The sequence below is a fragment of the Sus scrofa genome, chromosome X (genome assembly GCF_054392235.1).
Source record: "Sus scrofa isolate SSC_HxYL_T2T_F1_AM1 chromosome X, Sscrofa_HxYL_maternal_Yorkshire_Landrace_v2.0, whole genome shotgun sequence".
Lineage (NCBI taxonomy): Eukaryota > Metazoa > Chordata > Mammalia > Artiodactyla > Suidae > Sus > Sus scrofa.
This window is the reverse complement of record NC_139401.1, coordinates 74,206,858-74,220,148: the sequence shown is the minus strand read 5'-3', so window position 1 is coordinate 74,220,148 and position 13,291 is coordinate 74,206,858. Positions and strand designations below refer to the sequence as shown.

Below are 13,291 nucleotides of genomic sequence, written 5' to 3'. Positions count from 1 at the left end.
TTCTACTGTACAGCAGGGTGACCAAGTTACACATACATGTATACATTCTATTTTTGCACATTATGATGCTCCATCATAAGTGACTAGATACAGTTCCCAGTGCTACACAGCAGGATCTCATTGCTTATCCATTCCAAAGGCAATAGTTTGCATCTATTAACCCCAAATTCCAAGTCCATCCCACTCCCTCCCCCTCCCCCTTGGCAACCACAAGTCTGTTCTCCATGTCCATGATTTTCTTTTCTGTGGAAAGGTTCATTTGTGCCCTATATTAGATTCCAAATAGAAGTGATATCATATGGTATTTGTCTTTCTCTTTCTGACTTAACCTCACTTAAGTATGAGAGTCTCTAGTTCCATCCATGTTGCTGCAATTGGCATTATTTTGTTCTTTTTTATGGCTGAGTAGGATTCCATTGTGTATAAATACTACATCTTAATCCATTCATGTCGATGGCATTTAAGTTGTTTCCATGTCTTGGCTCTTGTGAACATGTGGGTGCATGTGTCTTTTTCAAAGAAAGCTTTGTACGGACATATGCCCAAGAGTGGGATTGCTGAGTCATATGGTAGTTCTGTATATAGTTTTCTAAGGTACCTCCATACTGTTTTCCATAGCGGTTATACCAATTTACATTCCCACCAACAGTGCAGGAGGGTTCCCTTTTCTCCACACCTTCTCCAGCATTTATTTGTGGACTTATTAATGATGTCCATTCTGACTGGTGTGAGGTGGTATCTCATGGTAGTTTTGATTTGCATTTCTCTAATCATCAGGGATGTTGAGCATTTTTTCATGTGCTTGTTGGCCATCTGTATATCTTCTTTGGAGAAATATCTTTTCAGGTCTTTTGCCCATTTTTCAATTGGGTTGTTGGCTTTTTTGCTGTTGAGTTGTATAAGTTGTTTGTATATTTGAGAGATTAAGCCTTTGTCAGTTGCATCATTTGAAACTATTTTCTCCCATTCTGTAAATTGTCTTTTTGTTTTCTTTTGCTGTGCAAAAGCTTTTCAGTTTGATTAAGTCCCATTGGTTTCTTTTCGCTTTTATTTCTGTTGCTTTGGGAGACTGACTTGAGAAAACATTTGTAAGGTTGATGTCAGAGAATGTCTTGCCTATGTTTTCTTCTAGGAGTTTGATGGTGTCTTTTCTTACGTTTAAGTCTTTAAGCCATTTTGAGTATATTTTTGTGTATGGTGTGAGTGTGTTCCATTTTCATTGATTTACTTGTGGCTGTCCAGTTTTCCCCAAACAGTGTTTAATTTTACTTGTTTGAAATACCTAGAATAGGCAAATTCATGGAGACATAAAGGAGATTACAGGTTAACAGGGTCTGGTGGAAGGAGAAAGAAAGGGTTATTGCTTCAGTGTTACAAAGTTTATGTTTGGAAGAATGAAAAAGTTTTGAAAATAGCGATTATGGTTATATAATATTTTAAATGTCATTAACCCCACTGAATTGTATACCCAAAAATGGTTAAAATGGCCAATTTTACATTTAAAGGTGTTTTTATGTGACTTTTAAACCATTAGTAATGGTTTTTGATGATCTTCTGTTACTTTGACGTTTGATTTGTTAATAGGGTTCAGGAGGAATGTCGAACTGCAAAAGGTGACATAGAAATCAGTCTTTATACAGTTGAAAAGAAGAAAAAGCCATCTTATACTACCCAAAGGGTAAGTTTAGCTTTATAGTACTCTGGGATACATTGTTTGCCAATATTTGCAGATACCAGGTTTTTGAAAAGTGACAGTTATGTATTAAGGGATTATTTTGATAGGTGTTTATATATATATATATATATATATATCTTGAACCCCAAATTGAGATAGATGGCTATGATTAATAAAAATAAAATTACACAAAGCTAGCACTGTCCCCAAAAATCTAAGACCTGTGGTCTTTGTACATATAAGATATTTGTATTAAAATACCATTTTCATGTGGTTAAAGTAGAACCTTAAAATTATTGCCTGGTCACTAATCAAAATGTAAAACAAATGCTCAGATACACTAGGCCAGAGGTTGGCAAACTACTGCCCATGGGCTAAATCTGGTCTAGTGCCTATTCTGGTTAATAAAGTTTTATTGGAACACAGCCACACCTATTCATTTACATATTATCTGTGGCTGCTTTCATGCTATATGGAGTTGAATAGTTGAAATAAAGGTCATATGATCTGCAAAGCCAAAATATTTATACTCTGGCTCTTTTCAGAAAGTTTGCTGACTCCTTCCCCTCTCCTAATTAGACAGGAACAAAATCTGATTTATACATTAGGAAGATTCATATTCTCAGTAGAAACTGCTTATAAGCAGGGAGTAAGAAGAGTCCTGCCCCTTTCCTAGTACTTTGGAATTGAACTAACTAGTGGCATGAGAATGTGTAGTTTTGTTTCTAGATCTAATAACTATGACTTCTGAATAGTATGGCAAATTGGAAAGTCTAGGTTAATTTTAATTTTATAAAGGAAATATAGTCAATGGATACTGAATTTTAAATGATTTTTTCAGTATTGATAAACACAATTTTTGATGATTATCCAATGAATATCTCTAAATAGTCTTAGACCATTTTTGTACCCACTTTCTTAATTTCCATTCAGGTTTTTTTTAGCTTATTTGATGTTCTCTAATAAGATTATTTTGTTAGAGATTTTTTTTTATTTTTTTATTTTTATTTTTTCCATTATAGTTGATTTACAGTGTTCTGTCAATTTTCTTAGAGATTTTTTAAATGACCCAAGATTTATCTTTTTCCTGCTAAACTGCTTTATCAAACATTAGACTTGTCTGTGACTAGTAAACAGGGTAATTGGATCTGTAAACATTTTTATTTATTGAAAATGAGAAACATTTACATAAAGATAAGAAGTAGGCCCTTGATACTCATAAGAACTTTAAACTTGTTTACTCCTGATGACATTATTAAGGTTGTAGGGTTTTTTTATTCCTTTTTTTTTTTTTTTTGGCTATACCCACAGTATGCAGAAGTTCCTGGGCCAGAGCAGTAACCCAAGCCACAGCAGTAACACCAGATCTTTAATCCACTGAGCCACCAGGGAATTCCAGGATTGTAGTTTTGACATATGGTATATCAGTAATAATATTTTATACTTTTTAAAGATTAGAATAAAACTGTTTTCCTTTACATTTTAGTTGTTAAAATTTAAATCTTTATTTTGACCAATTAACTAATGTAGCTTTTTTTTCCTTTGTTGTTTTGTTTTTGGCCATACCCTTGGCATGTGGAAGTTCCCAGGCCAGGGATCAAACCTGGCCTCAACAGCAACCTGAGCTGCTACAGAGACAACATCGGATCCTTAACTTGCTGTGCCACAGCAGGAACTCCTAAATGTAGTTTTTATAGAACTCAAGAAATAAATGTTACATTAAGAATTACATATACATAGATGTGATATAGATCTCTTGCTTCATCCTGTAATAAATTATATATAATATGGCATATGTAAATTCTAATTGGGCAAATTCTCACAGCTTAGAATTTTAGCGCTGTCTTTAATTTGATCACAAAGTTTTCAAAATAAGAAAGTAATCAATATTAATGGAAGTGGGTCAAATATATAAAAATAAATTTTTTTTAATTTTTATTGTTTTTACAGCCACACCTGAGGCATATGGAAGTTCCTGGGCTAGGGGTCAATCGGAGCTGCAGTTGCTGGCCTACACCACAGCCGCAGCAATATTGGCTTCTAGCCACATCTGCAATCTACCACAGCTCGTGGCAATACCGGGTTCTTAACCCACTGAGCGAGGCCAGGGATTGAACCCACATCCCCTCAGACACTGTCAGGTTCTTATCCTGCTGAGCAACAACGGGAACTCAGAAAAATACCTTTTTTTATATAAAAAATGTGGTATAAAATGTATCTTGGGTTTTCTTTTGGGGATATATTCCTATCCTCACCTCTACCCTCACCCCTCACCTGCCCAATTGATTTGCTTTATATACGTTCTTTTGTGTATATTCACTGAGCCTTTCATTTTTAAAAATCTGTTTTCTTTCTGTTTTATAGAATGATTATCAGCCTAGCTGTGGGCGTTCTTTACGAAGGACACAACGTAAGCGTCAGCATACATACCAAACACGGTCCAATATAGAGCATAATTCACAAGCATCATGTCAAAATTCAGGTGTACAAGAAGACTCCAATAGCTCCTCAGAGGTTAGATATTTGCTATTATTTATTCAGTGTAGTTTTTTGTTTCCTTGTTAGTATTGTCACTGGGATTATGGGGGTTTTTTGGATTTTTTTCAATTAGATTTAATAACATGAGACTATCAGTGAGGTCAATATCCATGACTTTGTAAAATCTCAAATAAGTTAAGGCACATCTGATACTTAGATTCTTTTTCAAAGTTCTTTTTTTCCTTTGAAAGGCTGAAAATGTACACATCATGCAAAGAAATAGCAATTTGATAACCTTTTTTTTTTCTTTTTGCCTTTTTAGGGCTGTACCTGCTGCATATGGAAGTTCCCAGGCTTGGGGTCAAATCGGAACTATAGCTGCTGGCCTATGCCGCAGCCATAGCAATGTCAGATCCAAGCCACATCTGTGACGTACACTGCAGCTCACGGCAACTCTGGATTCTAAACCCACTGAGCAAGGCCAGAGATAGAACCCATATCGTCATGGATACTAGTCAGGTTCGTTACAATGGGAACTCCAGAAAATTATTTTAATGACTTTCTTATAGGAAGATTATTCAATAAGGCATTTAATAGGTAAATTTGAGCATTACATTGAATTCCTTTAGATACTTTCTCAAGTTTCTTTTTTTTTTTTTTTTGGTTGCGCCTGAGGCACATGAATGAATCCATACCAGCAGCAGCCCATGCAGCTGCAGTGACAATGCTGGACCCTTAACCTGCTGCGCCACAGGAGAACTCCTCTTATTTGTACCTAAGTTATTATCTTGGTTGAAGGTATCAAACATGGCAGTAAAAGTTTGGCTTTGGACAGTGAGAAAATAGAGTGAGAGCAAATCTGCCTAGAAATGGAAAGAAGTGAAATATAAACAGTGATAATTAGTTATTCAGGCCCACAGCTTGTTGACTATGTAATCAGAATATACATGTTTTCTGTTATTGTTGATTTTACCAGTTGTGGAGATTACTGAGTGATGATTTTTCTAAGACCTACCCTTTTCATGGTAATGGAACAAAGACTATAGCGCTTTTCTTCATGTTCTTCTATTCTCCAGTACTTTTCTTTTGTTCTTTGTAACAACTCTAGTTGTTAAGTGAATAATGAGGGTTTAGTTATGTGTGGACCATGTATGGCATCTCCATTCTTTATTCTTCTCTCACCATTCATAATTCTTTAACTTTTTTTTTATTGTTTTTTTAGTGGTGCACTAGTGGCATATGGAAGTTCCCAGGCTATGGGTTGAATTGGAGCTACAGCTGCCAGCCTACACCGCAGCCACAGCAATGCCAGATCTGAGCTGTGTCTGCGACCTGCACTGCAGCTCTCCACAATGCTTGATCCTTAATCCACTGGTCAGGGCCAGGGATTGAACCTGCATCCTTATGGATATCTGATGGGTTCGTTACTGCTGAGTCACAAGGGGAACTCCATAGTTCCTTAACTCTTATCAACCCTCCTCTCCCTACCACCCATGAAAATCTTGATCCAAAAAGAATTATCTTGTATTCAGGAAGTGATGTTACCTTTTTAGTGTAATAATGGTGTTGTGGTTGTGTTTTTTAAAAAATGAATCCTATTTTTTTTTTTTTTGGCTGCACCCATAGCACATGGAAGTTCCCAAGCAAGGAACCAAACCTGTGCCACAGCAGCAACCCAAGTCACTACAGTGACAATGCCAGATCCTTAACCTACTGTGTCACAAGAAAACTCCAAAAAGAATCCTAATCTTAATAAATATTTATAGTGGAAATGCTTTTTTTTTTTTTTTCCAAAATAATCCCTGGGGTATGAGGCAGTTGGTAAGCATATATATAAAATAAAATAGGCAGTGAATTATTGTCTAAAATAGATATTGTGTGCACAAGGGTTATCTGTAAGGGTTATCTGTTTCCTCTGCTTTGGTATGTTAGATCTTACATCATAAAAAGATCACCAATTTTTTCATGGAAAGTAATAATAACTTGGTAGGGGCATACAGGTATTTTTTTAATGCATTTTTTCTTCTTAGCTCTGCTTTATTGTTATTATTATTATTATTATTTTGTCTTTTTGCCTTTTCTAGGGCCGCTCCTGTGGCATATGGAGGTTCCCAGGCTAGGGGTTGAATCAGAGCTGTAGCCGCCGGCCTACTCCAGAGCCACAGCAACTCGGGATCCAAGCCGTGTCTGCGACCTACGCCACAGCTCACGGCAACACTGGATCCTTAACCCACTGAGCAAGGCCAGGGATCGAACCCACAACCTCATGGTTCCTAGTCGGATTCATTAACCACTGCGCCACGACGGGAATTCCGGGGCATATAGGTATTTTTAAAAGAATGGTTTTAACAAAATTTATGAAGGTTATGTTTGGGAGTCTTAGGAGTCTTTGAAATAATCAAAAATATCTCCTATCAAGATATTTGGGTGCTAGAAATCTTTAAATACCTGGTAGACTTAGTTGTGAGTTACAAGTATATACAGAAAAATGATTACAGAAGTTCCCGTGGTGGCTCAGTGGTTAATGAATCTGACTAGGAACCACGAGGTTGCAGGTTTGATCCCTGGCCTTGCTCAGTGGGTTAAGGATCCAGCGTTGCCGTGAGCTGTGGTGTAGGTCGCAGACACAGCTCGGATCCCGAGTTGCTGTGGCTCTGGAGTAGGCCGGCGGCTACAGCTCCGATTCGACCCCTAGGCTGGGAACCTCCATATGCCGTGGGTACCGCCCTAGAAAAGGCAAAAAGACAAAAAAAAAAAAAAAAAAAAAAAAAAAGAAAAATGATTACATACATTTTATTTTATTTTATTTTTTTCTTGTTTTATTATTTAGTATTTTTCCACTGTACAGCATGGGGACCAAGTTCCTCTTACATGTATACATTTTTCCCCCCACCCTTTGTTCTGTTGCAATATAAGTATCAAGACATAGTTCTCAATGCTATTCAGCAGGATCTCCTTATAAATCCATTCTTAAGTTGTATCCAATAACCCCAAGCTCCCGAACCCTCCCACTTCCTCCCTCTTGGGGAAGCCACAGGTCTATTCTCCAAGTCAATTATTTTCTTTTCTTTGGAAAGGTTCATTTGTGCTGTATATTAGATTCCAGTTATAAGTGATATCATATGGTATTTGTCTTTCTCTTTCTGACTCATTTCACTCAGTATGAGAGTCTCTAGTTCCATCCATGTTGCTGCAAATGACATTATGTACATTTTAACTGGAACTTTTTTTGGGAGGAAGGAATGCAAAAAGTGTTATAAAACAGATAATATATGCTAATTAATAATTTGCTAGTTAATAATAACCATATCTCAATTGCTGGCTTTTTGTTGCAGGAAGATGAAACAGTTGGCACAAGTGATGCTTCTGTAGAGGATCCTATTATTGAATGGCAAAGTGAAAGTTCCTCCAGGTAGTTTTAATGGTTTTTATTTGATCAAAATTATTTGATAGTTTTAATGTGAAGTTAAGTTCTTGTAGGAATTTGGTACAGTCTGAGTAAAAATAGTATTTTATAGTAGAAAGACTACTGAGGTGGAAGCCCAGAGATCTTTTATTTTCTCCTGAATCTACCAGTATCTTTTTGGGCACCATGGGCTTTAGTTTCCTAATCTGTAAAGTAAGGGTTTTTTTTTGTAAATCCAAAATCCTACATCTTGGCAAGCGTGTGTATTTATTTCAGGTTTAAAACAACTATATTTAACCATTTTCAGGGATAAGGAACATCATTATTTAAAGAAGCTTTTGTGATTTGGACAGGAATTTTGAATTTTAAATCCTGTTATGAGAAACTAAACATTATACTTTATCCAAGAAGCATTTCACTAAAATCACTTAGGTAATGATCAAAATTCTATATTGATTTTTTTTTAAATCTTTGGCTAGAACAAAATCAAACCATGTCATTTATAATGCTATTTGATTAAAAATGATCATCTTTTAATTGAGGCAAAATTATTCCTTTTATAAATTTACATATTCATAATTTTGATTTATTTACAGTGACTCATCAAGTGAATATTCTGATTGGACAGCAGATGCCGGAATAAATTTGCAACCTCCAAAAAGGCAAACCAGACAGGCAACAAGGAAAATATGCAGCAGCTCGGAGGAAGAGAATTTGAAGTCACTAGAAGAAAGGCAGAAGAAACCAAAACAGACTAGAAAGAAGGTTTGTAAGTTTGCAGGTTGTTTTTGTTGTTTTTTGGTTTTGTCTTTGACAGTTGAATATTTAACAGTAACACATCACTTTTCTATAAAAATAATACTCCACCTGAGAAATGAAGTAAAATTGTGTAAAATGACTTTAAAATGTAAAGATTTTTTTGAAATTTTTCTGTTATCAAAGGTAGAAGTTGTAATATTTTCATTATACTTTTGTAATTAAAACGTATTAACAGGGGTGTTCCCGTCGTGGCGCAGTGGTTAACGAATCTGACTAGGAACCATGAGGTTGCGGGTTCAGTCCCTGCCCTTGCTCAGTGGGTTAACGATCCAGCGTTGCTGTGAGCTGTGGTGTAGGTTACAGACGCGGCTCGGATCCCGCATTGCTGTGGCTCTGGCGTAGGCCGGTGGCTATGGCTCCGATTCAACCCCTAGGCTGGGAACCTCCATATGCCGCGGGAGCGGCCCAAGAAATAGCAACAACAACAAAAACAACAACAACAAAAAAAAAAAAAGACAAAAAAAATAATAAAACGTATTAACAGTTTGTTAAAATGTAGTAGGTTTTTTTTTTTCCTTTGCTTCTTTTTTTCTTATTTTTTTCTTTTTTCTTTTTGCTTCTTTTTCTTTTGCTTATTTTGCACCTGAGGCAAATGGAAGTTCCCAAACTAGGGGTTGAATTGGAGCTTCAGTTGCCAGCCTGTGCCACAGCCATAGCAATGCCAGATCTAAGCCACATCTGTGACCTACATCACAACTCATGGCAATGCTCAATCCTTAACCCACTGGAAAAGTCCAGGGATCAAACCCACAACCTCATGGATACTAATTGGGTTTGCTACCACTAAGCCACAATGAGAACTCCTGTAGTAGAGTTTTAAATAAGACACTATAATATAAAAGTGTTATTCTTGGAGTTCCTTTTGTGGCTAAGTGGGTTAAGAACCCAACATCGAGTCCATGAGGATGTGGATTCAATCATGGCCTCACTCAGTAGTTTAAGGATCCCGCATTACCATGAACTGTGACATATGTCACAGATATGACTTGGATCCGGCATTGCTGTTGCTGTGGAATAGGCCTGCAGCTGCAGCTCTGATTCAACCTATGGCCTGAGAATTTCCATATACAGCAGGTGTAGCCCTAAAATAAAGAAAAGAAAAAGAAAAGGTATTATTCTTGTCATGTCACCAGTCATAATATTCTATATGTTTTTGACTTGTAAAATGGATAGATATGGTAAATTATTTAGGGCTCTTCTTCCATTTCTTTGTATTTATTTCATTCCAGTGATTTTCTTTCTTTCTTTTTTTTTTTATCTTTTTTGCTATTTCTTGGGCTGCTCCCGCGGCATGTGGAGATTCCCAGGCTAGGGGTCCAATCAGAGCTGTAGCCACTGGCCTACACCAGAGCCACAGCAATGCGGGATCCGAGCCGCGTCTGCAACCTACACCACAGCTCACAGCAATGCCGGATCGTTAACCCACTGAGCAAGGGCAGGGACCGAACCCGCAACCTCATGGTTCCTAGTTGGATTCGTTCACTGCGCCACGATGGGAACTCCAGCCAGTGATTTTTTTTCCCCGTCGTGATTTCATTGGATGATATAAAGACTTAATCCACATAGTTCTTTGAATATTAATTTAAAATATGTTATATATGTGTTCTCTAGCCTTTGCTTTAGTAGGCAGAATTTTCTTCTTGATGGTCACCATTTTATTCGCAAAAATTTATTGTTACTTGTATTTGAATTCATGTGATATTCTAGAGACATGTAAAGTAAAATATGTGGTTTTTAGATAGTATGTAGTGTTATATTATCTGTCAGCCAAAATTGAGCAACATATCAAAGAACTTACTTGATTATTTTATTGGTACAATATTTGTGCATAATTAATTGGTAAAAGAAAATATTTAAAATTTGTATATTTATCTTTTATTATAACCTGATGTTTTTAACTTTTTCTACCTGCTGTTTTTCATGCAACTGTTCAAATATTTATAGTTTGTGTATTTGTTAACTATATTTTAGAAAGGAGGACTGGTTTCTATGGCAGGTGAGCCCAATGAAGAATGGTTTGCTCCTCAGTGGATCTTGGATACCATACCACGACGTTCCCCCTTTGTCCCACAGATGGGAGATGAGGTAATTGTTACCTGTTATAATGTTTTCCTCTTGGAACGTCAAGATCACTCACTTTAATCAGTCTTAGGGTATTTATATTCTCAATTTTATTATAGTTATATGTAGACTATCTTTTTTCTTTGTATGTATACACACACACACACATTTTATATTGCCATGGTGTGCAGCAGCATGAGTGGGATCTCACTTTCCTGTCCAGGGTTGAATCCAGGCCATAGTGGTACAAGCTTTGAATCCTAACTACTAGAGCACCAGGGAGCTCCCTATATATATACTGTCTTAACTATGCTGCTCCATTATATACTTCCTGTGGATAGTGACTGAATCTTAACTAAATTTTGTGCCCTTTGTAGGGCCTGACACAGTCTTTAGTATAGTAGATGCTTAATGAACACTGAAATAAATTGGTTGGCTTTTGATGTCATGAAAATAATTTATTTTTATCTTAATTGTCACATAGTAGAAGTGAGTGGTATTTTGAGGCCTAATTCAAGTCCTAATTTTTTTTTTTAAAGAAGAAGCCCATGCTCAGCCTGATAGAAAATATTCCAGGAGTTCCTATTGTAGCTCAGTGGGTTAAAGACCCCACATTGTCTCTGTGGTGACGCAGGTTCGATCCCTGGCTTCGCTCAATTGGTTAAGGATCTGGCTTTGCCACAAGCTGCAGTGTAGGTCACTGATATGGCTCGGATCCTGTGTTGCCATGGCTGCGACATGCCTGTAGCTGCGGCTCCAATTCAGCCTCTAGCCCGAACCTTCATATGCTGCAGGTGTGGCCATAAAAGGGAAAAAAAATACTCTAGAGGATGATTACCCCTTTCAATGTTAAGTGAATGTTATTTCACTAACAAGGACTTCCTACTGAACTTATGATTGTATTACATAGCCATATTTATGATTGGTCAGTCAAAAATTTATTTAAATTCTATACAGTGGAAAATTGAGTTTCTTATGAAAATTATGGTAGCAATGTAATATTTGATGCCTGGTTGGATTGTATAGTCTCTAGTATATTGACTAATCATTTATTTATTTATTTATTTATTTATTTTGGTATTTTTGCCATTTTCTTGGGCTGCTCCCGTGGCATATGGAGGTTCCCAGGCTAGGGGTCGAATCAGAGCTGTAGCCGCTGGTCTACACCAGAGCCACAATAACGCGGGATCCGAGCCGCGTCTGCAACCTACACCACAGCTCACGGCAATGCCGGGTCCTTAACCCACTGAGCAAGGCCAAGGATCGAACCCACAACCTCATGGTTCCTAGTCAGATTTGTTAACCACTGAGCCACAACGGGAACTCCTAATCATTTATTTTTGAGTTAGTGAATGCTTACCCATGGTTTTCAACTTAAGAATGATAGTAAAAATGTAATATTATCATTATAATGAAAGAAGAAGCAAAACCTTGAAAATGACTAAATAAAAGTCTTGAGACCAATAAAAATTTCACCAAATTTTTCTATGATTGCCTTTTATAGAAACTTTCTATCAGAGATAGCTACCAAGTAGCCTTACAATTAAGCTATAACTTGCTGATTATCTTTTGATATTATTAAAGTTTTTCCTTTCCTAAGAAGTGTATCTTCTTATAAGTGTTGGACTTTTGAGCAATGCTTATTTCTCTGGTCATTTTGCTAAAACATGCTCTGAATGTTTTTGGGGGGCATTTCCAAAAGTCAAGATTTCTTGTACTTATTGCCTATTTTGATAGAGACTTAAGAGGAATAATTTTGAATTAATCTTAGAACAAAATATGAATCTGTATAGTCTGTGACCTAATGACTCCTCTCAACTCTGAATCAAAGTCAAAAATGACCCATATTTACCTTTCCTTCTGTTTTGTGAAACTTAGCACCTGCTTATATGCTTTGAGACTAGTGTGTATTAGGTAATGATAGTTGTTTAGTTAATGGAAAAGGTATATAAGTGAATCAGACAGTGAAATATGTGAATTAAAGAATGTTTTTAATGAACTCATTAAGGCAGAAGTATACTTTTTATATAATCAATCTCTTAATGACAGCATTACTTTTTACTTTAAGTGTTAGACAGTCTTTATTTTGCCTGGAATGCCCCTACCCACAGGTCATTGCCTCTCAAAATGCTTATCCTTCAAGGTTTAACTTAAATTCCAGCGTTTTCTGCACGTTATCCCTACTTTGCATTTACTTGCCACTCCTTCTTTATGAGCTTTCCTGTTTAAATTATTTCTCTCTTATGATACTTTTGACATTCTGCCTTGTATTATACTCATATATCTACATGTCTAACCATACACTTAAGGGAAAGGATTATATTTGGATGTGTTACAACAACACCCAGTGCCTTGTATTTGAATAATATTTGTTGAGTACAGGAATAAATATATAATAAAGGATATCTGAATAACATGCTCATCATTGATTTTTAATACCTTTAATATTAAAATATTTTAAATTGTTCACTGGTATTTTTAGCTATTAGAAATTCTGACTTAGACCTTGTTGCTTGGTAGAATATGTCAGTGTATTTTTAAAATCTCATAGTATTTTTTTAATGTTACTTTCTTCTATTTATCTCTACCACCACTTTAAAATTATTGTGGGAAACATAAGATTTTGACAAATTACTTAACCTCTCTTTTGCCCTGGTTTCCTCCACCATCCAGTGAGGATAAAGGTATCTACCTTATACCTCTGGGAAGTATTAAATTAATACATATTTGTAGGGCACTTAGGATAGTACCTGAGGCTTGCTAGTCTCTCTGTCCCTTGTTATTGTTGTTAATCTTTAAAACACCCCTGCTAGCAGAGTATTCTCTTCATTTTACAAGTAGAATGTAGAATA

The 13,291-nt window shown here is 36.3% G+C and overlaps 1 protein-coding gene across 5 annotated transcripts in view; it reads left to right on the top strand.

Moving 5' to 3' along the window:
- BRWD3 (bromodomain and WD repeat domain containing 3) overlaps nt 1-13,291 on the top strand; it is a 166,746-nt gene that overhangs the window by 94,221 nt on the left and 59,234 nt on the right. For all 5 annotated transcript variants that reach the window (XR_014834757.1, XR_014834756.1, XM_085006785.1 and 2 more), the window contains exons 20-24: nt 1,585-1,678; nt 4,040-4,189; nt 7,489-7,565; nt 8,156-8,324; nt 10,350-10,463. Coding sequence is in view for 3 of the 5 variants with exons in the window: in XM_085006785.1 (XP_084862911.1) it covers nt 1,585-1,678; nt 4,040-4,189; nt 7,489-7,565; nt 8,156-8,324; nt 10,350-10,463 (604 nt within the window). In the remaining 2 variants the exon portion in view is untranslated. The remainder of the gene's footprint in view (nt 1-1,584; nt 1,679-4,039; nt 4,190-7,488; nt 7,566-8,155; nt 8,325-10,349; nt 10,464-13,291) is intronic.